A 25,654-nucleotide genomic window follows, 5' to 3' on the forward strand; every position below is an offset into this window, starting at 1 on the left:
CAGCTGACTTTATCCCAAGAATATAAGAAAAAAAATATATAGCCTTACGGTCGTCCCACTTGACAGGAAAGTGTTGCTGTTATTATAAGCAATAATCGTTCGCAACAACACCTGTATACAGTTATGTTGGTTGGAAATGAAATAACCATCCTTTACTTTAACTTTCTTTCATTTAGAGATCCATTTTTAACTGCTCCAACACCCTGAAGAGTAAAATGTGTAAAAATATATCACACCATCCTATTCTGACACCTTTGAGTTTTAATGTATTTTTTTTTTTATAAATACACCATTTCAATTCAAATTGAAGCTAAAACTGATTTCTGAAATCTATATTATATATGTTTTCTGTATTGTATAAACCTTATAGACCTTGAAATCATGTTTTCTTCTCAAATTATTGATTGTCCAGTTTAGCACCAAATTCTATTATATTCTAATATAAACTAAAGACTTTAAAAGTTTTAATACATTATAAAAAATATTGATAATTGGCACTCGTCGAAATATATTAATTTTAAGGCACTCATTAAACGTAGGCAGCTAAGTCAGGATCAGGAACCATTTCCTGTAAATTTGTATACGCAGACTCTCCTTTAAAAAAATCATACAGCTCTTTAAAAGACGGTCTATCTTTTTTGTTTTCCGACCAGCACTGCAACATCTTTTTATATATATGCGGTGGACAGGCGTCAGGTTTCTTTAGTCTTTTACCGCTATCTATAAGAATAATAGCCTAAAAGATAAATAAATGCTAGGTAAAAAAAACTAAATATGTTTACGGTACGACATACCTCAGCACCCTTCATATCGCCATAGGGAATGGCACCAAAAGAAAACATTTCCCAAATGGTAACCGCAAAACTCCACACGTCACTTTTATGATCAAATTGACCATAATTGTAGGATTCTGGAGCATACCACTTTAAAGGCCAACGACCTCCTTGCGAAGCTCTATACAAAATCGTTAGTTAACAAATAAAGTACGTTTTCTAGTTGAAAAGATTATTTTTAATTTGAAGTTTAATCAGGTATACCTGTAGTATTGATGATCAAGATCCAAAGCGCGAGATAACCCAAAATCACTTATTTTAGCTTGAAATCTCGATGCCAAGAGGATATTTCTAGCCGCTAAGTCCCTATGCACAAATCGTTTTTCTTCCAAATACTGCATACCTAAAACCAATATTCAACGAGAAGGTTTTAAACAATTTTTGGATTTATTTAATTAGCTTATAATAATCTTTAAAATTGTGAAATAATAATTTATCAAATAAAAAACTTATGTAATTTCAAAAAAATTATTCTAGGAAATTGAAAGTTATTAAAATATCAACATCTTGTCTCTTGAAGTAAACCATTCCTATTGACGTATAGTGATGGAAGGAGTCAAAACAGTCAATAAATTTCAAACTACTGACTAAATAATTGCGTTAGAATAATACTCGTATTTACAGGATATTGCAAATGACCTTGATGCTATTGCTTGCTAACTTTGTGGTGCTCTAGCTAAAATTTCGTTTAAATGAAAATTTTGTATATTTTACGTTAATTATAACGGTAAAAAAAGAACAACTCCTGTAAACAGATTTTTCCTATTTACAGCTATCCTAAAATTATTAAAAAATAAATATATACAGGGTTTCCCGAATGTAATGGTGTTATCACCTTCGATAATAGTGGACTTTATTTAATAACACAATTTAAATATATGGACTGTATTTTTATTACACATCGAAAGAAATATGAAATTTTAACAAAACGTAATTAATTGAGTGAAGTACAAAATGACGTCATCTCACACCCGTTTGAGCTTGGTGACGCGTGAGACCCTCGCCTTTCGTAGATCGTACGGGGACTGACTCGACAGTCGACTGGTCGTTTTACATAAATTCCTATGAACGCAAGCGCGGTGAGATGCGCGATGCTACTGACGCCGGCGATGTGTTTATATATATCGGTGGGTGGACCGATTAGTCCTTAACAAACGGGACATAGAACAACAGTAGATTCCTTACGTCAAAATAATGTGATTGAGGTCAACTTACCTTATCCTAACTTTAATAGTAACTGAAATGCAGGGTGTCAAAGTATTATTTGATTTATCGTTTTTTTCTCTCATAGGTCCTGAACCAAATTACATACTGATATGAAATTTAGAACATAAGTCTTTTAAAAAGAAAAATAAAATTTCCTATACAGTTTTCGTGTTTTCGGAAGAGGGCGCTCGTTGCGTTAGTTTTTACTTTTTTAAGTCCCCTAACTTTTTTGCAGCTCCGTATATCAGTTTGAAAAGTAACAAAATAATTTCCTTTTTTAATATTACATAAAAAATTTATAACTTATTAAAGTCGCTAGGAGCAACCATTTTCGAAATATTCGCACTGTTAGGTTTTCATAATATGTGAATGACCTAAATTTACTAGATTTTTAGCAATGCAATCCTAAATACAATAAAATTAATACCTAAGATCATTGATATTTATGTAAAATTATGTTATCTTAAAATTCTTATATCATAACCAAAATAAATAATATTTATTTTTTTTATATTTTATTTTCAAACAAATATATTAAAAACAAAATGATAAAATAAGAATGAACACCATCGAGAAGCAGGTATGCACCCTCGACCGCATACCGACCCTTCGATGCTATTTGTAGCCTAGATCTTGGCTAGGGGAGATAAGAAACGGACAGTTGCAGGGAGTCTTCGCTAGTTATTCGGCCGTTTAACATAAACTCATTTTGAATTTTTATAACGCTCCTACAATATATTTTGATTTAAACTTTTGTGCTTTTAATTAAATCTCATGACTTTACAATAATAACCAAAGAAACATACAAATAACGCTACTATAGCAACTGTTCGAAATGCCCTTCATTAACTTCAATGCATTTTTAAATACGTTCAACAAATTACTGTTTTAAGTCCATGGAATTTAAGTCTGGCCAACGCGCAGGCCAAAGCAAAGGTCCTCCACGGCCAATCCAACGTTCGGGATATTGTTCGTCAAGGTAATTGCGTACCTGTCGAGAAAAATGTATGTATATGAACATGTATCTTGCATAAAATACATGTTCTGCTTAACATTTAATGGTATATCTTCTAAAAGACCTCCAAGTTCATTTTGTAAGATATTTAAGTACGAGTTATTGTTCAAATTATGTGGTAGTTCATGGGGGCCTATTATATGGTTTCCAATAATACCACACCAAATGTTAACTTAAAATTCATGCTGGAAATGATGACTGACAACTGAATGGGGGATTTCAGTGTCCCACATATGAGCATTTCTAAAGTTAAATACGCCGCATCTAGTAAATGTAGCCTCGTCTGTGAATAACACTCTGCTAATAAGCATTGGATCTATGTTTTGCATATTTTTAAACTGACGACAAAACTGCATTCTGGCTGGCAAATCTGGTGGGATCAAACACTGAACTAGTGTAAAGTGGTATGGATAGAGGCCTTCTTTCTGAAGTACTTTACCAACACATGATTTGCTTACACCCGTAGCTGCCGATATTCGCCTAGTATTTAACCCGGGATTTTCTGCTACGCGGACTAAAATTTCTTCTTCCTATTCTTGGGAAATATTTTTTGGGAGGCCCGAAACAGGCATTTTTGGCCGAAATGATCCAGTTTCTTCTAGTCGGCTATAAATTTATACCAATTTGGAGATGGAAATATTTCCATCTCCAAATTGGTAAACAAATTATGCCTAGACATTACTTAAAATGATTAAACTTAAGTTAAAAACTTTTTTACTCGTTTTAAAAGTTTTATATGACATCGAAAAGTTTGACATAAATAATACAAACACTTGTCTCTAACGTCAACTAACAAAGATGCGATTTAAATAAAGTAGTAAATAAATATTATTTTTAATATTTTTTGAAAAATGGTGATTATGTCGAAAATAGTTGCTCCTAGCGACTTTAACAAAGTATAAATTATTTATGTAAAATTAAAAAAGGAATTTATTTTGATACTTTTAAACCGATATACGAGGCTGAAAAAAAGTTAGGGATTCTAAAAAAGTAAAAACTAACGCAACGAGCGCCCTCTACCGAAAACTATACGAAATTTTATTTTTTTTTAAAATGACTCGTATGTTTTAAATTTCATGTCAGTATGTCAATTGGTTCACCTATGAGAAAAAAATTATAAATCAAATAATATTTTGACACCCTGTATTTCAGTTACTATTTAAGTTAGGATAAGGTAAGTTGATCTCAATCACATTCTTTTGACGTAAGGAATCTACTGTTACTTTCGGGACACCCTGTATAAATCACTATATTGAGTTTGTTTTTATACTTCTTGGTTCAAGACTTTGATATTTAATAAATACTTAATAAATACTGATATATGCAAATGATGAAAGCAAAAAATAAGTGACTTACCACATGCAATTTGAGCGGCCCAAATCTGAAACTCTACTTCTGGCTTAACTTCATCCCTGTGAATAGAAATATACTGTAAAATTGAACCTAAAGTAACCAATTCCTGTATCATTTGATACGGAGGCCCCAAAGATACGTCTAACAGTTTCACAATACACTGATGATTCAATTTCTTCATAACTTTTGCTTCTCTACAAAAACTTTCCTTAGTACTCTCCTGCTGTTCATTTTTAAGTGTTTTTATGGCTACTTTAATATGTTCTCCGTTTTTGCCAATCAATAACCCTAAAATAAATTTCACATTATACTAAGAATATACACACATCAAAATGATCTAGGGAACAAGGAACAAAAAAACCGTTTTATTTTTAGACGAAAAAGTGGTTTTAAAGATTCTTAAAGGTCTTTATTATTTGTTGGACATTTCCTTGAAAATACTTTATCGTACTCATCATAAGTTATTCTTGTTGATATTAAATAAATAGTTTCAGTAGAATTTTTGATGCCAGTATAGTGAGAATATATTTTAAATGTACATACATAGTAAATATGCAAAGGTCCCTTCATCGTAAAATACAGTTACGAGCTGTTGGTGCTGCGTAATAATCCGAGACGCTGCAGAAGCTGTAAATTCTACCAAGAGCACTATAGGAAGGTTGTGGCAGATATTTAAAGATACTGACGATTTGAGAAAAGACTGGTCCAACAAGAGTAACGGAATCTATACATGACCCGTTTATTCACCTTCAGGAATTACGAAATCCTAATATTACTGCCAGCTAGTTAAGAAATGAGCTTCAAACTATTTACAGTGTTAGGGTCACTGCTCAAACAATAAGAAATAACATATGTAAAAACAATCTTTATCCCGGACGTCAGATGCCCCCTTAGAGCTCCTATTTGTATGTATATATTATGTACTATCCCGGAAAGGGATTAATATGGGTCGGAAATATCAGAATTAGCAAGAACGTGAATCAGTATGCATTTTGTTTTTGAATGTGGTAGACAATGGTAATGTAGAAATAGGTAGTCGGACTGACATTGTCTTTGTTTTTGGTGCAACACGATCAAGTGTAAACTAAAGCAATTTCCCATTCTGCAGACTTATATATGATTAATTATGATTAAGGCATCAATGAGGCGTGAATTCTAATGATGCGTGAAGAGAGCGTCTGCTAGAAGAGGCTCCATATGTTGGGAACATCCACACTGGGTTGGCTAAAGACGCCCTGGTTTTGCGTTATGTAGGCAGCTTCCAGAAATTTCCTTTTTTGCCAGTGTGATTCCTTCCTTAGGATTTTTGTTTCAGACCAGTGAATGTTATGGCCGTATGTCCAAGCATGTTCAGCAATGCCTGATCTGGCTACTTCTCCAGTGATTGTCCCTTTGTTCTGGCTTTGTTTTGGAAACAGAACTTCTTATTGTATTTCCAGATGTAAAGGCGGTTTTTAGATTATACTTCTTAGCAATTCGTCGGATTTTCTTGGATGTTCCTTTTATATAGGGGATTGCGAGAAGCCCAGTTGATTCATCCTCTTGCTTGGTTTTGGTTTCCTTCGCCATGGACCTCTGGATAGTTTTCTGGATAAGTTTTTTTGGGATAACCATTTTGCTGCAGATCTTTAGTAAGGAGTGCTACTTCCGCCTTGAAGTCTGCGTCGTTATTGCAGATGGTTACAACTCGGTTGTACAGAGACCTGATGATTCCAACTTTAGTCGAATTTTTCTCCGTCTCCATGGTGAATTTGATACTTGGCACCATGTTGTTCAGGTGGTGTAAGAAGCCCTGCAGTTTGTCTTCGCCTTTATCCCAGATGGTAAATGTATCATCAACGTATCGCAGCCACATCTTTGGCTTTTGTCGTGAGGTGCTGATTGCCTGTTCCTCAAACCATTCCATATATATGTTGGCTACTACCGGATGGCTACCACAGCGATGATCCCATAGGCAGACCCTCATCCTGAGCTAACCAAAACGTATCTTTCACTTGAAAATAGGAATTACGTAGGCAGACCTCCAAAAGTTCCATCACTTCTCCGAGTGGAAGCTTGGTTCGAGACGGAAGTGACGTGTTATTACTCAGTTTATCCTGGATAATCTTCAGGGAATCTTCAATCGGGACACTGGTGTAAAGACTTTCCACGTCAAAGCTAACCATTCTATCCTCTAGTCCAATGTTGATAGGAGGTAGATCTACAAAATGACTGGAGTTCTTAACGTTTGAATCAGTATTCCCTTGGAGTGGTTTGATTATTTCTAAAAGGAACCTAGAAAGTTCTGATGATGCCGAATCCTTGAGCTAGTAATGGGTTGCAGTGGCATCAATTCCTTGTGAACCTTTGGTAGTCCATAAAGATATGGAGGCTTACTGTGATGTGGGGTAAGTCTTGTACGTACGGCATCCGTTATGAAAAAGGAATAGTTTTTTAGTGTTCTGTACAGTTTTCCTTCAATGGTCGCCGTTGGATCTTCAACAACCTGTATTTTCCTTTCTGTAGAACCTCTTCGATTTTGGTCTCGTAGGTATTCACGTCCATTATAATTGTCGCAGTACCCTTATCCGCTGGTAGAATTTTAATCGTTTAGTCCTTCCTCAGATCTTTCAGCGCTCTTTTCTGCCTCTCTGCCAATATTTTTATTAATTTTAAGCCTGTTCAGCTGGTCCAGAGTGCTTCTAACTTCATATTTCCGTTCGTCAGCGACTGCGCGGGGTAGCTGAACGGACTCGATTGAAGAAATTACATCCAGAAGCTGGGGTTTGGTGGATACTGCAAAGTTTAGTCCTCGGCTCAATACTTTTTCTTCCGGGACAGTAAGAGTTCTGTTCGATATATTTATGATGGTTTTTCCTGATTTGTGGTCTACTGTTTCTTGTGGGGATGGAGATATTGTTTTTAGCTTTTTCAACTTTGACTGCTGGTCGATCCTCAATTTGTTTCTGAGCTTCTGACATATATAGTCAATTTTACCAAAAATTGGCTCGTAAATCTTCATCCAAAGCTATTTCCTTGATTTCGTGGAAACGCTCCATACAGTCGACTTCTAACTGCGATTTCTTCCAGCGATGATAGCTCAGTTGAGATCGCAGTAGTTCCCTATTAGCACGCTCGATAATTCGTTCTGACCTTCTGCCTGGTACAGTCGTCTTCAATCTTAGACCCTTAGGTACAATATTCGCATCCCTTGCTTCGCGTAGAAAATTGATGTGTTCTTCTTCTTTGGTCATCTTAAAACGTCATTCCAATCACTCTGATTCGACCAAAATTGGAATCATCAGGTCTCTGTACAACCGAGCTGTAACCATCTGCAATAACGACGCAGACTTTAAGGCGGAAGTAGCATTTCTTACTAAAGATCTGCAGCAGAATGGCTATCCCAAAAAACTTATCCAGAAAACCATCCAGAGGTCAATGGCGAAGGAAACCAGAACCAAGCAAGAGGATGAATCAACTGGGCTTTTTGCAACCCCCTATATAAAAGGTACATCCAAGAAAATCCGACGAATTGCTAAGAAGTATAATCTAAAAACCGCCTTAATTTTTTGAATATTTCGATTTTTAATTCGCCAGAATAGGAAATTGCTTTAGTTTTGTTCACTTGATAACGGTCGGAGAATGAAGAAGGTTTGGTTTACGTCCTGATTCAAGAAGGCTAAGGATGTGAAAGCTAAGATGTTCGAACTATTCTGGTTCCCTTTGTCTGATTTTTAATAGCAAATGAATATCTTGATCAAATTCCGGAACCCACTGTTCATCCACACAATTTAGTATAAATGCTGTACTTATACAAGGTGTCCCAAAAGTAGACGTCCAAACGAAAGGAGGCGATAGAGAAGGTCAGTAGCAATCAAAAAAATCCCATATACTATTATTCGATTGTTGATGGTTTAAAAGTTATTACCGTTTTTCTGTTTTTTATAAAAATAGTGTCATGAATTCTGTAAAGAACTCATAGAAAGAATATCCTCACGTATTTGCGTGGTATTTGTTATGAATGTTGCCTTAAATAGTGTACTTTTTCATAAGTAATAAGTGCATGCAAAACAATTGCTTCTGTCATGACTTAGAAAATGATAATTTCCCAATGTGTTTAAGTTTTACATACACATTTTTGCGTTTGAATTGATGCTGCTACAAAGCACGTGTTCGACCAAAAATAAACAGCTATCAGAAAAAGTTGCTTTATTTATGCAGATTCTTTACGGTCAAATATTTATGATAAGAAAACTAAACATTATTTTTCAAATAATTTTTAAGATCAACATACCGTTTTCCTGTCGCGAATGTAGTTAGTTTTTTTCTGGGTTTTCAACAAATTAGGCTTTATTTCTTATACTTAGACTGTTTGCTGTTTCTATTTTCGGAGTTTTTCGTGTTTTAACTCTTTTGCTACTATTACAAGTAAACCTTCACAAATGGCTTATAGTTCCCACGAATATGCAGAAATGCACTATGTTTAGGGGCTTTGTGATGGAAATGCGCGAGCTGCTGCCCGAGAATATGAAAGATGCTTTCCCGGTCGAAATCGCTGTCCTGACCATAGAGTTTTCATAAATGTGCATCAGAGTTACTTGGAAGGCATCATTCCTGGTCAGCCACGGAGAGTAGGAAGACCTAGAAATGATAACGATGAAGATCTATAATGATAACAGAGAATCCAACAACAAGTGTTCGTCGCATAGCAAGACGTTCGGGACTTCCCAAATCCACAGTTCATCGAGTCTTACAAAGAAATCTGTTATATCCTTATCATGTGCAACGTGTTCAAGCAATGCTGCAGCGTAATAGAGAAGACTCTAATTTTTTTTTAAACATTTTGTGGAGTGACGAAAGCAGTTTTAAAAGAACAGGGATATTTAATATACACAATTTGCATTATTGGGACTATGTTAATCCTAATATAGTGAGAAATGATCGTTTTCAGCATCAGTTTTCAGTCAATCTATGGGCAGGGATCATTGAAGGTAAATTAATTGGACCATTTGAGCTACCAGGAAGACTTAACGGTGAAAACTATTTACATTTCTTGCAACATAACTTGAACGATTTACTTGAAGACGTATCTGTAGCAACACGGCGAGACATGTGGCTGCAACACGACGGAGCTCCTGCTCAAATCTCTGCCCCAATCGTAAAGCAACATCTTGATACTACTTTTAATAATCGATGGATTGGAAAGGGAGGAACCATCCAATGGCCGCCGCGTTCGCCTGACCTGAACCCCTTAGACTTTTTTTTATGGGGATATTTCAAAGAACTTGTTTTTATCAATGAAAGCCAGACTGAAGTAGAACTGCGAAGAAAAATAAGACAAGCGGCCAACGTTATTACCAATAATGACAGAGCCTTTCGGCGCATAAAAAGTAATTTCATCCGCCGTTGCCAAATGTGTATTAGGGCAGGTGGTTCGCATTTTGAACATTTATTGTGATGTTTAATAGCAATAAATTTCTTTTTTTTTCATTATTTAGAATTAGATTATTTAGTATTACAATATTTTAATTTTTGTCCAAAAACGATTAATTTAATAAAAATGTCAATCAAAAAAGACTCGTATCACTTATCTGAAAGTATTTCACCATATGAGAATCTTCATTAAATAAGTAACTTTTCCTGATAATTTTTAACTTTTTGTAGTAAAGTTGTTTCTGCCAGGTTCACTTAAAAAGCAAATAATTTTTAAATAAAAATTTAACATATTAAGAAATTATTTTTTTCTTACTAGTGAAAGAAACAATTATGCATCCAAATCATATTTATGAAAGGGTGCACTCCTTAGGGTCACACTCGCACTAAATACTAAGTAAATAAATTATGATATTTTTGTAATAAATTTTGTGCATGATGCATGAAGCGATTTTTACAAAAATGAGAAAAATGGAAATAATTTTTAAATCGTCAACAATCGGATAATAGTATATAGGGTTTTTTTGATTGCAAATGATCTCCTCTATCACCTTCTCTCGTTTGGTCTACTTTTGGGACACTCTGTATATGACAATGCACGTCCGCATTTGGTAACAACCGCTAGAAACTTTTTGGAGCAGCACAATATTTAAGTATTGCTATGGCCTGCACAATCGCGTGAATTATATCCTATTGAGCACGTTTGGGGTCTAAGATAGACTTCCAGATCATAGAAGAGTTGCTGAACTGTATGCCAGAGCAATGGCTAGAAATTGAGCAGAACTACACTGACAATTTAATTAGGAGTATACCAAGCAGACGTCGAGCTGTTATTAACAACAGGGGTGGTCATACAATCTATTAAAAAGGATTTTTTTTATTAACTTTTCTTATTTCGACTTTTCAATATTATACTTGTTTAAATGGTCATACATTAATAATCCCCTAGCATACTGCGGTGAATTTTTGTATTTTTATAAATTAATTTTTTTTGCCCGCTAAACTTTGTACGTTTTGCTCTCAGCGAATGGACTAGGTGAGAAATAAAAGTTATTTATAATGTACATATTGAAAAACTTATTTCAACTAACAACTTGTAAGTTTATTTTACTAACATTATTTACCAAGATATACAAACCAGTCCAAAGCAAAGTGACAATGAAATACCCAAAACCGATTAGGAACACGGTCACTTATAATTTAAAAAAGTACAAAATGCTTAAAGGTTCTCTGAATAAGATACGAAAATCAAGTTCAAATGTGTTGAAATACGATAAGCAAATAAAAAGTCCATCAGAAACTAAATAAGGAATTTAGGCATTGATGTTTATAATGAAATATCGTGTATATTTAAACGAATATGTGTATTCCAGTGGCGGATATAATGTTTTTTGCTTCAAAGTACATTATATTAACAAACTGTATTATATAATCTATTTTCTAAATAGATTAATTTTTTCTCATTAAAATAAATGTAATCCATAAATTATGGATCTCTAGGGGAGGGGGCGGTCACGATTCGTCAGTAGGATGGGGGATTGCGAGCTGCGGAACATTACCCTTAATACAACATTACCTCAAAAAATTGGATTGATGGAAAAAATTTAAAATTTTCAGGAGACTTGAGGCATAACTATAGTCAGTGTTCCAAATATCGAATTCCTTCAAGCAATTTGAGCAAGCGGCTGTAGCTCTGAGAGAGGGCATTTTAGGACACACGTTTATAGGAAAGAAAATTATTATTTTGACTCAAACAATACGCTCTTAAAATAGTTGCACCGAATTTTGTAACACCCTATATATTGTTAAGAATGTTGAACATCCTTTGTATTTTATATTAGGAGTCTTCAAAGGCAGCAAAATAAACCGTTTAAAGCGGTAATTCAATTAACAAAAATTTATTTTCATCGTTACATGATAACATTTTGGCTTTGACTCTAATTTGTCAATTAAATTCACTAAGCGAATTTTAAAACGCCAGCCGAAGACAATTTAAAGGATCAAATATTGAATATAACATCTGTAAGTTAAGAACAGAGCTAAATTATTATCATAAAACGAAGAAAAATATTTCAAAGAAAAAAACAGTGTCTGAAACAGAAACAAAAGCCTTTGACAGTAAAGCAATAAACTGAAGATAGGAATAGAAAATTTCATGAAAGTAAGAGGCAAAGCTTAGAAGAAAGATGTTTAAAATCTTTCAATAGTTTTCAATAGTGCCTATTCATTTAAAAAATTTAATGCAGTTCTTCAAACTGAAAATGGGTACACAGTTACACTATTAGCAGGAGTGCAACTTACCTAAGACTGATTCCTCGTCATGCTGATTTAACAGAGAGAAAAAAGCAAGTTGACGCACACTTTGCAGCTGCATCCATTCGCCATCTAGAACTAGCCTCTACATTAAGAGCTAATGAAATTGCATTAATCAGTCAAAATAATGAATATCGAATGTTATGTCTTGTTATTTAAATTTCCTGGACCATAATTGAAAATAGTTACTTGCAATGACACAATTTTCAAAAATGCTTTTTGTTAGTTCCGTTTAAAAACTTTTTTCTCCATTTGTACAGTCACACTGCTAAATAACCCTTATAAAATTACTGTATGAAGCCGTTCTTATCTTATTCAGAGAAAAGTAACAAATATTTTTGTTCTAATTGAAAAAAAAATAAAGCTTCTCAAAAAGAAATCCCTCTATTCATAAATGTAAAATACTGAATCAGACTTCCCTATCATGATTGAGTAGTTGCTCCGGCCCATAAATTGATACCTTGGGACTCCCACCGCTGTTAGTTACAGTTACTTAGGACCCACCTTTATCTCTATAAGGAAGAGAAGCATTCATCTTCCAATGCATATCGAAAAACTTTTCGATATTCCTGAATTCGATGAGATTACTAAAGTTCACACGAGGAATTTTAAGCCGATAATGATTTTCCATGTCGATGGAGTCTGATGAAAAACCGCGTTAAAAAAAAAATTGAAGTTGAAAAAAAATTAAAGTTGCTTGCAACGCTCCTGGTCGAAGCGCTTTCAATCGGGTTAAACAAAGAATGGCTCCTCGAAGCAAAGAATTAATTATCTGATGTCATTCTGCCTTATAAAAAATTTTAATTCGGTAGTCAAACGTCGGCTAATATTTGGTCTAATATGATTATTAATCAATATAAGTGAATACGTCACTTCAGAAAATTCAGAAATAGATTAATCAGATTTTATTCAACAGTCCAAAAAATAGAAAGATGTTCACGGTAGATCGAGTTAATATTTTACAGAAATTGTAAAATGCACAGATACCAATGTTCACCGATACAAAGTTGTCTTTTGAATAATTTTTAAGTATAAGAGATTTCGGAAGAAATCAAAGGAAATATCGATAATTAATAGTCGCTATGAGTCCTAAGTTTTATATACTTTTCATGACTAAACCCATTATAAAAGTATGCTTTTATTTTGATAATTATTTTTAGTCCACTCTAGTTGGGCCCTAAGGCAACAACGTTATCAGACCTGTACTTTAGGCTAGTACTATACGTTAAATACACAATTGATATTAAGACTTTTACTAGAAAAAAAAAGTTTGGCTAAAACCGAGTTGTAGATATTGTAGATTTATGTTAGTCATATATCATATATATCACCATTATATATTTTTTTACAAAGGAATCAATCGTCAAATGAAGTTAACGACAAAAAGAAAATTGGCCTGTTAACCCTTTCGCCCCGAACGGTACACATATTATGTACCAGGCAAATTTAAAAATTCCTGTTTGTAAAATAAAGCGTTTTATTTGGTATAAATGTGTACCGGTCCGGTGTATCAGGCCTCCGCAGTGTACCTACAATATGCATTGTGGTAAATGTGTGGTTAGGTTGATTTAGAGTTAGCACGTGTATTTACTAGCGGCAGTATTGCTGAAATAAAATTAGTTATTTAGGACACTCAAAGTGCTTTTTTATGCAGTTTTTTTATTAAGTTTTATTTATTATTCAATTGCAAGTTCAGTGCTGTTACAAAGGTAGGTCAAAACTATGTTTTATTTTTGTATTTTTGGGTATGTTCGTGTGGTACATATACATATGTACCAGCAGGTACTTATGATGGTACACATGTATACCAACAGGTCTGTAATTACGTTTATTTGATTTCAACTTCAATATGGATCGCCGCCATCCGCTTTCACGAAAAGAGCTGGAAAAGCTTATTGAAGAATCCTCAGATTCGGGACCATTTTCTGCTGGCTCCAGTGATAATTATGAACCAGATTCCGATGAAGAAGCTGGCAGTGATACGTCCGATATGTCTTCGTCGTCTTTATCGGAAACAATGCAAACCACTGTGCATCGAAACTCAGACATAAACTCTACGCAACCACCACAGGTAATTAATTGTTGATAGAAACCTAGTTCTTGACCGGGTCATTCCTGACGAAAAATTTGAACCTGCTAAAATCCTTCCTCCTGAAAGAGAGTGTATGCTGGCTCCAGATATCACCCAGCAGTTAACACCTATGCAAATTTTTCATAAAGTATTTCCTCATTCTCTTTATTTGCACATTGCAAATTGTACAAATGAACAAATGAACATGGGTTGGGTTCAACTCAACCCAACCCATGTTGGTCATTTTCCTCGTCAAATGTTGTTATCAACCTCTATAAAAGAATTATTGTAAGTAACAAAAAAACATAAATTCGTATTAGAATATTAGACACTTCCAGCTTCGCCTATTGCGTCCACAGTCTCGTTATGAAACAACCAGGCCTCTTTCTCCTTTTAAGTATTTTTTAAGTTTATATCAAAACTAAAAATAAACACCGATTGCCCCGATCTGAGGCCAACATGACCAGGTCCAAGAGTTAAGACAAATTTGGCATTTTGACCAAAAGAAAAGTAAAATTGGTGTCAAACATAGGAATAGAGTGCGCCATGGTGAACTTGATCGACTTAGATATACTTGACTACATAATCTAGAATTTACCCGTATGCAGAGATCTAATCCGAAAAAGTCTGACAGTTATCGAAAACATTTATTTTTTCTATTTATACTCAAAATTGTGAGTTGGTATAAATAGGTAGTATTACAGTATTAGATTATACTTGCCCGGAAAAACTCAATGAGCGAAATGGGATAGATTTGTTCATGCTACCCCCAAATCTATCTCCTAACATTGCCTTGTTTATAAAAAACGTGTTTGGTTTTTCTAAAAAATAATTCACTAGATATCTTTTGTTTTCTACAGCCTAATATTTGACCAATTTTACAAAAAATTGTTATAATAGGTTACCTTCAAAAACGGCTGCAAATTCACCCTCGCCAATCAAATTTTTTCGTATCAGCCTTTCTTGTGGAATAAAATTTTCCTCCTGATTATTATTTTTTCCTAAAATGGAGTCATCATCGTTGTTGTTATTTACCAAACCATTGTCAGCACTAAGAGTAGTATTCTGGAAGGGCCCTATTTGATTCGATATGATTGTTTCTCTTGGTACCGCAGGTGGATCTTTTAATTTGGCACGAATTGTCCTTTTTCGATGCCTGTTTAAGGTTGAAATCTAAGAAACATATAGTTTTGTTAGTACTGTGACCCATGCAAGTTTCTAATAAAATCTGTAAGTTTAGTTAAGTACGGCTATTTTAATCTGAGAATAGATATGGTTAAATATTCATAGTGAAACAGACGTCACATTCACCATAGGAAAAGCCACATTTAAACATCCGCTGATAGCGGCTAAGATTTAGGATGACATGGTCATCGGACTGACATAATGGACACCGATGACTTCCCAGTTAAACTTTAAGAATTTGTTTTCAGTCCAGATCGAATTCTACTTCCGGAGGAAACTCAGAATGATATCAGAACGAAACAAGATCGTTTTGGAGGGCTCCAACTTCGAACCTGCAATGCATGACGAAGCTTTTTTTCGAGGAATAGCAGTCAGAAAGACCGATGATGAATGTCAATCATTATCTTGTGTTATTAAAGAAGGGCACGGAATTAGAACACTACTCTACAGATTCAGTAATACCTTGACAAGTTGCAGATGTGGAAACCAATCGGGAAGCCAATCCAAAAGAATTAGAAGAGTTGGTATCGTCTTCAGACTCCAGTCTAAAGCCAGACCAAATTCCTGGAGTGAGTATATTTCAGACAGGAGTGTGCTTTTGAATTTTGCTTCAATTTCAAGGAATATTTATGAAAATTCTATAAATAAATCAGTACTCATATTTAAGACATTAGTATCAATATTATGTTTAAAAATGTTAATAATTCATTTATGTTTAAATATGAACAACAAAAAATTCTTGTCCTAACAGTCGTCCGATACAAGGAAATTCATTAACTAAAAATACTTCATTAAATACTTCATTGTAGAATAATCTACAGCTATTATTAGGGTTAACATCCAAAAACATGATTCGCCTAGCAAGAGAAAAGTGTTAACATGATGATTGTGTTAGAAAAATAACGTTTTTAAAGGTAGCAGATACACTTCGTGTCATAAAAAAAGATTTTAAATTACTAAAATATTTAAAAACTTATATTATAAACTTCCGTCCAACTACAAAAATGTATTAAATTTTATTACGTAATTTCTAAAATTAGTAATTTAGCTCCAACACAACTGGTTGTACATTTGAGTATATAAATCATAAAGGCTGGATAAAAAAAATACTTACAGGTGGTGCCGCAGGTTTTGGCGGGGGTGGCACAGGAAATGTAAGAGCTGTGACAAGACCATCAGCAAATGTACTGTAGTAATCTACTAAATGTTCCAAAGAGTTAAGTAAAGGTCCATCATCGATGAAATAATAGTTATCCTACAAACAAATATAATTTTTTAAATTAAATATTATCATTACTATAAAAGTTAAAAATGCCTGCACTCGCTTACCTTTCTACAGATAATATAGTTTTTAAAAACTTCATGGTATAAGGTCAAGCTGTAAGAATTAATTTTTTCACTATATCTAACTAAAAATACACCACTTTTGAGGCCATAACTTTTGATTTTTTCAATGGCTTCGTTTCGATCCAATGTGCCGTGATAAAAATGTATTTTTTGAAGCTTTGGCGTTGGCGGTACATACTCTTCTACAAAAGCAAAAGTAATTTTTTTTTATTAAATAGCTTATTAAGTAAGATTAAATAGAATACAATCTTTTGGCTGTACTAAAAATATGACATGGTAAAGTTTGAAAACTTACCTAAAAATCTTGCAGCTTCTGTATGTCCATTTATTCTGGCTAGTTGTGCAGGAACCAAACCTTCTTTTGTTCTAGGATTGACAGGCGCATTTAAACTGAGTAATGCCCGCATAACATTAATATGTCCTTTACTGGCGGCTATATGTAGAGGAACTTCCCTGGTATCAGTGATTTGTGCTTGAATGTTTGCTCTACCAGATATTATTAGCAACTTCACAGTTTCAACTCTGTTGTATTGACAAGCATACTAAAATATTGAAACCAATAATAAATTTTAAGTAAAGAAATAAACTTTATTAAATGTTTCAAAATAAATTTCGAAACGTCTCTGGAATTAAAACATTTTTAGCGGCCAAAAAATAATGTAATCTGTTTATAAATATTTGAAAACATATTGATTTTACCTTATTCGCAGAAAGTAAAAAAATAAATAATTTCAAAGAAAAAGTGTTTAGTGTGTCACTTATCGACATATTTCATATATAGTTATAATTATTGGAAGTGAACCATGAAAAAAATTCTGCTGCCAGTAATTATTTCAACCCTATATTGGAGTGTTTTCGGCTGTTTAGACAAATAGTTGATATAAACTTCTGCATAATATATATTATAAAGCTGGCCAAGAAGATTATTATTAGGCACACTTTTTTAGACACACTTATTTACATCGTCGTTGCTACTGAAGAACTGTCCGCCTGCCCCGAGTCAATCTCCGTACGTAACCTTGCATAGACAAAACATAGATTCTAACTGGAGGGTGAGCCTTCCGCTACAACCGGCCCCTTTGCAATTAGCACCTGTCCTCAGTTGCTACGCTGATAAGTGCATCCCGGTCCAGCCATCGACATATATGTTGTCCACCGATGCCGATGTCATTCTAGTGCCTTTCCCTTATCCAATTTTCTCATCCCGTAAAACTACGCGTTCTATTGTCGCCATTATATCGCCACTCTTGTAGATGCTGGGCTCTTTTTTCTTGCGGTCGTATGCGTATTTTTATTGTTTTTTTTTAAATTCTCTTCTTCGCGCGCTGTCGCAGTATGTCGCGCTTTCCTGCAAGGGTCTAAGATCCCACCATACTATGACTTTCACCCATCACGTTACGGGTTAAAACATATTTTTTCATAGAGTTTAATATATCTATAAATAGATTCGGCAAAGTTACCTGAAAAGTCCTGTGCAAAGTATAATTAATTAATGATTAAATAATTATTTTTTTAACAACATTGCACTCATTCCGTTACGCATTGAATTATGTACTAATGAAAAGTATCTAATTTGTGCTATGATGATGATGATATGTTGCTCTGGTTTTATCCGGCTAGCAACGTAGACTCTTGCCGGTTTTCTGATCGTTTGCTTGTTGAGTTTTTTTTGCGCCTATCTTTTTTTTCACGAGTCGCATCGAAGTGCTCTAGATTTTATTGGGTCGGAACAAGGGACTAGACTGTATGGGATATGGACGTGAAGGTTGGCCGGTATTGGTCGCAAGCTCGGTTTCAAACCACGCTCCCCCTGGCTCGACGGTCTTTTAAACTGATAAATTTGTGTGCAACCGTTCACCTGGTTTATGTTTAAGCGTTATTTGAAAATTAGGTATTTTATTAGGTATTTTATTTGGGACATGAGGAGATGAAGGTTATTGAAGCAGCGATTTTAATGCCGGGTTTGAGTTCAGTTTGTTGAGTTTAGACAATAAGTTGTCGATTTTTTTATTGAGTTCATCCTCCGGCAAACTTGCAAGGTTATAAGATTATTTTGCGCGGGTAACTCAACTCGCTTTTCCGGTCCGGCATTTCTCTGCACTACTGCCCCCTGACTACAGTGCTCGAGTTGGGCGCTTTTTTTACAGCATCTGCAAAGTTTATGTTCTTTTGTGTTTATGGTTTGTATGAAATTTGGGTTTTTTGGACAACGCCAACAGCTAGCCGGATGGTCGCCGCCTCAATTGCAACATTTAGCCGGTGCTTCTTTTTCTTTTGTACATTTCGTGTATAGGTGGTTTCCTTGGCATTTATGGCAACGCGTTGCAATTGCTCATTGCGTGACCAAACTCTTGGCAGCAATGGCACTGTCCAATCTGCCTTGTTATATATTGCGAAAGTTTTAAGGTGCTCAACTCGAACCCTTATATTCAAGAGGGTGTCCACCTTGTATATGTCCTCTTGTTCTTTGAGGATAAGGAACCTGAATAGATCCGTTTGCCTTTTTCGACCTGGGGCGGTATTAAACTAGCCCATTTCTTCGAGCTCGAATCCCATCAGGTTCAGTTACTCTTTTATGTGCTTTAAGTTGAAATTCCTGTCAGAGCCTCTCAGGATAACATTCAATTTCCTATCTTCTTCAAGGAAGGAGTGGAATTCCATCTCCCTTTCCTCGGGAATTATTATCAGATTACGGTGGTCCTGAGAAGTTTAAGCGCTTCGCGCTTTTCCTTTTGAGTTTTTAATATATTAATGTTATTTTCCACAATTAGTTTTAATTTCATTGCCCAATTTGAGGTGTCCCTAACAACCACTTTTCGGATTTTATAAGTTTTGGATTCAGCACTTTTCCCCTTTCCAGCTATTGACAGGTTGTTCAGAGGCATATACAAGGAGTTTCTTTTTGCACTTTCATCTCGCTCCCTGTTACTCTCGCTTCGTTTTTCGTTATTAATTGCATCTGAGAGTCCTGAGGGACCGGGTTTTTTGTTGTCATGATTTTTTGGTTTCTCCAGGAGACATTTGCATCCTCCCTGGTACTTTTTCTTGGTTGTTCTTTTTGGTTTTGATTATTTTTCCGGTCCTCCAGCACTCTAAAGCTTTGTGAGCTCTTTATTATCAGCTCTTAATTTTTCGTCTTAAGGTTTAATTCCAGGAGCTGCTCCCTAAATGTTTTTCTTTTGTTATCTAGATGAGCTATTCGCTCTTCCAGTGCCTTTAGTTTTTCATCTTTTGATTTAATGAGCAGCTTCTTTTCATAAACCTCATTCTCTAATTTTTTTGTTAATATTTTTAAGTATTCTGCGCTGAGGCCTTGACGGATTGAGGATGAGCCGATCTCCCAAGCTCGCGCCCTCTACCGGGGTCAGATTGGGAGTGAAGGATAATGTTTGGGGTATCTTCTCTCAAGAAGAGGTTTCCGAGATTTGTGTGGGTAGGGATCGCCAGCTAAAGTCCTACCCTGCTCTTGTTTTTTTTTATCTTTCCTTTGACTGGTCAGTTGACTCCCTGTCTGACATATCCGCCGTTGAGATTAATCTTCGATTGCTGGTTTATGAAGTAGGTCGATTTGCTTTTGGTTGGTTGGATGCTGCTACTGCAATGGTGCTGGAACTGCTCCAACTGCTCAACGCTAGCTGTCCAACTAATCACGCTAAACTGCTAATGAAAATCAACAACTGTTAACTTCTGCTATATGCATCGACTGGGTTGGCTTCTTTTTCTTTGTGCAGTTATTGGGTTGGCAGGTGTGTACAGGTAAGTCGGAGTAGGAATTTGCAACTACCGAGTTACGCGATAAACTATATATATAAAATTAAAGTTAATTTTATTGTAAACATCATGGTATAGGGTTGCCTGCGAAAAACTTGTGCAAAGTCCTGGTTGTCCTGGATTTTTAAGTCAAAATTTTCGTGCGACTCAATGCACGCGACAGAGAGATCCGAGAAAATTATCCAAGAAGACGCAGAATTATGAGTGCGCATGCTTTTTGTATGTGAATTAGAAAAAAAAGAGCGAAAGTAGTAAATGGTAGTAGTGAGAGCATCATTATCGTGAATTAATCTAATTTTATTTATGTGTAAAAAAATGGAGAAAAAATGTTTTTTATGTAATTCAGGGGACTCATCCCGTAACGTCATAGACTTTAACTTTATAAATCTGTTTGTTGAAATTAGCTTTTTATAAAATGAAATATTTTAATCGGCCTACAGACAAAAGATAATATTTCACTCACTGCAAAAAAGCAAAATCAAAAAAGATAAAATAAATAAGAGTCGAAAAACCTATCAAATGAAACAGAATGTTGAATTTCGCGTCAAAGTGCACAAGCAAAGTTATGATGAGTTAAGATAAAAAAAGGTATTATTGAAAATGGAACAAGGCATATTTGGGCGACTCTTGGCTAACTAGTATTAACAAAAAAATTTATCGAGAATATTGCTTAATATTTCCGCTGGCACCAATGCCACCTGCTCTTTTCTTACTTACTGGTGAAACTCCTAAATCAACGTTAGCGAAAGCTTTAAAATCTGAAACTGAAATGGTGAAGGCCACAGGTATCAATGTCGAAATAATTGATGGGTTTTACTTTTTGAAATTGATCGGATCTTCTCTGCCACAAGCATATAATCAAGTTGCTGAGTCAATACTCAATAAAATTTGTTCAACATCAGTTACAGAAACACATTTAGTTTTCGATCGTCATTTATCCCCGTCGATCAAAGATTCCGAACGTCACCATCAGAAAGAATTCAATAGCCCGTATCAAATTTCTGGACTTCAACAGAGCAGACCCAAAGATGTTTTACATAGTGTCATGAATTATTGCTTCAAAGAACTATTGGTAAGTTTTTTGGTATTTTGAGTATTGGATAAACAAAAATGTGGTAACGATCATTGGAAACAAAAAAATTTTGTTACTCTTATGAAGTTCAGCAAAATTTTATTAAAAAATTGAATAAGTCAATTAAGTATGTCATCGCGACGAATCGGATACAAGGATGATTTTCCATACTTATAAAGTGGCACCAGGGTCAAAAATTTTGATAAAGGCCTCTGATACCGATGTTTTGATTATTTTGCTGGGAAATATACACAAAATTTATCAATCAGAAATTTGGCTAGCTAATGCAACGACAAAAAATGATCCTCACCACATCGAATGTATTAATTGGAACACATTAGCGGTGAAGTTGGGATTCAAATTATGTCAAACTCTTCCAGCTTTTCATGCGGTTACAGGATGCTATTACACGGCATCATTTTATAATAAAGGAGAAGTAAAACCTTTCAAATTATTTTTAAAAAACGAGAAGCTGTACCAAATGATTTTTGCGTCATTAAGTGATAAAGTTGATATTTTCATTAACGAAAAAATAGTTACAGTTCAAGAAAACACGGCTAGCATGTATGGTATAAAGAAATGCAATAGAGTGGATAAAGCGAGACATCGAATTGTTTGGATAAGTTATTCTTCAAAAGAAGATACAGTTTTTCAAAAAAATTTAGATTTTTGTTAATTCTATGTGGCTTCATGCAATGGAACCTCAATGCGTAAAGTTACAGTCTAAGAAATGTGGCTGGCATGTTGACGATTATTTAAAACCAATAGGATTTGTTGGTAAGCAACGACATTTAACGGTAGAAGAAATTATGAAAATGACAGAAGAAAATAGTGATGAAAGTGACTCCTTTGAAATAGATTTTTCATCTGAAATGTTTATATTTTGAAAATATATATGTACAATTTTTTAATTTAAATATTTTTATAATTTCTATAAATTAAATTTTTATAAATAACTGAAAATCATATTTCATGTTATTTCATTTTATTTGAAAAAATTTTGCTTTTTTATTTTGTTTAATATAGAAAATTATATCTTACTATTATTTATTTATTTGTAAAAATGTTTATATATATTAGTAATACATTATTTCATAACTAATATATCTGTCGCACGCATTAAGTCACACGAAAATGTTGACTTTCAAAAATCGACAACCGGGATTTTGCACAACTTTTTTGCAGGTAACCCTATACCATGATGTTTGCAATAAAATTAACTTTAATTTGATATAAATTTTATCGCGTAACTCGATAGTTGTAAATTGCTACTGCGACTTACTTGTACACACCTGGCAACCGAATAACTGCACGAGGAAAAAGAAGGCAACCTATCTAGTACCCAGATGCATATAGCACAAGTTACATACTCTCGATTAGTACATAATTCAAATGGAATGAGTGCAATGTTGCTAAAAAATTGATTATTTAATCATTAATATACATTGCATCTAATTTTAGAGGCAACCTTTCCAGAATCGATTTGTAGATATATTAAACTTTATAAAAAAATATGTTTTAACCCGTAACGTGATGGGTGAAGGTCATAATATGGTGTGATCTTCTACTAGAAACGCTTCAGCCTACTTGACTTCATTTATTTCCACGAATTGTTGATCGTCGCGTAGCGGCATCCCGAACAGCATGGTAAAAATTATGTTCCTTGATGTTACATGGCTGATGAACTGCGGCGCGCGGCTCAAGTGCTTGTGCCACCTACCGGGCTCTGGCGCGGCCAACTTCGTAAGGATTAGAATAAGTATTCTGTTAAGGTGCTCGACTTGTCCATTTCTGCAATCATCAAATGACTGATGCCATCGCTTTCGTAGTATTCGGTGAACTCCTTGGACGTGAATGCCGTCCCACGGTCACCGATAATCCGTCGCGGATTACCGAAAATCGCTGACTGATTGAGCAACTTGTCAATCACTTAGGTTGAGTTCGTCGTTCTCGTCATATAAAGCTACTCGAACTTGTTGAAAGCATCAACAATTGCGAAAATGAGCTGGTACCTTGTCTTCGTTGTGAGCAGCGGCTTAAGGTAGTCGACGTGGTACGTCTCCAGGAACTCGTCGCCTTTGTCCAACGAGTTGAGAAATTCCTCCTGTTTTTCCTGATTTCTTTATGTTAAAATCCACTAACCGCAAGTTCTTAATGCGCTTTCGTACTTTCTCGTGCATTTTTGAGAATCAATAATCCCGCTTGATTCCTTCTACCTTCTTTGCTGTAGCAAAGTGGTCTTGTCTGTGACGTCCTTTAATAATGTCGTCCCGCATCTTTTCGAGTATGGCAATGCGCCGCTCGTCATCGCTCTCTTTGTAAAGGACCCCACTGCTTACTTACTCGTCTTGTCTTTGCATTCTTAAACTTTTTTTCTCAGTATAACGATTGTGTCATCCTTCTCTTGAGTCTTCAATCTTGATCGCTAGCATGACTTCGTACGACGGATAGCGACTTAAAGCATCAACTTACACTATTCTTACTCGTGAGCGATGTTTGATCGTGTAATTGAAATTCACCTCAAGTTTGAATCGCAGTTGAATCGGATGGCGCTGCCAATCCTCGTAATAAATCGGTACTTGACAAAAAACCTTTCAAATTTAACACAGAAAAAATGCGTTTCTATATAAAACATTCTTCATACTCCCTCGTGGATTTATTATTTCCATCACACAAGTAAAATCCTTCATACTGTTTTGATTAGATTTGCTCGAATTTTGGCAATTTTCACGCGCATATCCACGACTTTTAGAAAATCATTGCCAAGCCAAAGCAGCAGCTCGTCTTTCATTAAGTCTTTTAGTATTAAATGCAATTTCACCGTAAATTTTTTATCGTCAACAATCAACTTAAAGGTCCGTCGTGTCATTAACTCATTCGATCCGATCCCCTTGAATCGCGTAACATTCTTGGTGCACTAAAGTTCCCATTATCTCGTAAGCCTCGGCATTTACCATGCTCAGTCGACCCCGTGTCAATCAACACGTCAAAATTTCCATTTTACGTGGCTGTCAACCTTAGATAGAAACTTTCGCAGAAGCGCGCCTCTATTTCCGGTCCATGAGTGCCCGCAATCCCCGTACGTAATAAAATGCCGGGCCGATTGTAAATGTCGCTTCACTCGCAGAGTTTAACCAGGTTCTCGAACTCCTGGATTCATCGTTGCACGTGCCTCTTGTCATCGCCGGTGAAGCTTGGCGTAATGCTCGTGCGTCTTGGCCCTGGGCGGCGCGACATTTTGGTTTTTCGCCATTCTTAAGCACATCATGCATCTTGTCGTTGACCGCCCCGTCTGTTGAATACATATACATGTTGGGCACTGTGTTTGCACTACGAGGGTGGATCAAAAATTAACCGACCTTTTTTTTTTAATTTATGGCAAAATGTTGTGAACAAAAAAGTAATTACATTATTTTTCTACATTCCCTTTTGAATACATTTTTCTCATCGAATTGGAAATTTTTTCATGCCCGTTTCGTAGAATGAACGAGGTCGGCTCTCTAGCCATTTACAGACGAAGCTTTCGACCTGCTGGTTGCTGCTGAATCGCTGCCCTCCAAGCTCTTATTTCAGAGGCCCGAACAAGTAGAAATCACAGGAAGAGAAGTCCGGGTTGTAGTTCCGCAGTCAGCAAACTTGGAACCCATCTAGCACAAATTTTTCGAAAACCCAAGAAATTTTTGATGATTGACTGGACGCTTCCATAACTGATTCCAATATTTTGACGGATTTCCTGCACTGTAGTACGGCGGTTTTTCAAACTAAACTACTTGACAGCGGCTAAGTTTAAATTTGTGATGCTTCTCCGTGGGCGTCGTGGGTGGGAGCTGTTTTCAACGTTGACACAGCCTTCCCGAAATTTTTGTGCCACACTTTCACTTGAGTTTTTGAGAGAGTCGATTCCCCAAACTGAGAATTCAATCTATTCAAAATTTCGATGGGCCCGACATTTTCTTTCGCAAGAAACTTGATAATAATGCATTGCGCAACACGCAGATGGACTTTCTGTTCACTCATAGCAAAGGAGACCAAATTACAGAGAAAAACAACAGTCGGTATTGCAGAAAAGTTCCTTA

At 35.3% G+C, this 25,654-nt stretch overlaps 1 protein-coding gene across 1 annotated transcript in view; it reads right to left on the minus strand.

The window, feature by feature from the left end:
• Positions 1-317: 317 nt before the first annotated feature.
• Positions 318-25,654, minus strand: part of LOC126748859 (tyrosine-protein kinase Shark) — a 48,750-nt gene continuing 23,413 nt past the window's right edge. The window contains exons 5-12 of the mRNA XM_050458369.1: positions 17,031-17,277; positions 16,718-16,917; positions 16,503-16,643; positions 15,109-15,376; positions 4,411-4,695; positions 1,038-1,176; positions 795-954; positions 318-736 (exon numbers count right to left, since the gene is read on the minus strand). Of these exons, the coding sequence (XP_050314326.1) occupies positions 530-736; positions 795-954; positions 1,038-1,176; positions 4,411-4,695; positions 15,109-15,376; positions 16,503-16,643; positions 16,718-16,917; positions 17,031-17,277 (1,647 nt within the window). The 3' untranslated portion in view covers positions 318-529. The remainder of the gene's footprint in view (positions 737-794; positions 955-1,037; positions 1,177-4,410; positions 4,696-15,108; positions 15,377-16,502; positions 16,644-16,717; positions 16,918-17,030; positions 17,278-25,654) is intronic.

This window comes from Anthonomus grandis, chromosome 22 (genome assembly GCF_022605725.1).
Source record: "Anthonomus grandis grandis chromosome 22, icAntGran1.3, whole genome shotgun sequence".
In the NCBI taxonomy this organism is placed as follows: Eukaryota; Metazoa; Arthropoda; class Insecta; order Coleoptera; family Curculionidae; genus Anthonomus; species Anthonomus grandis.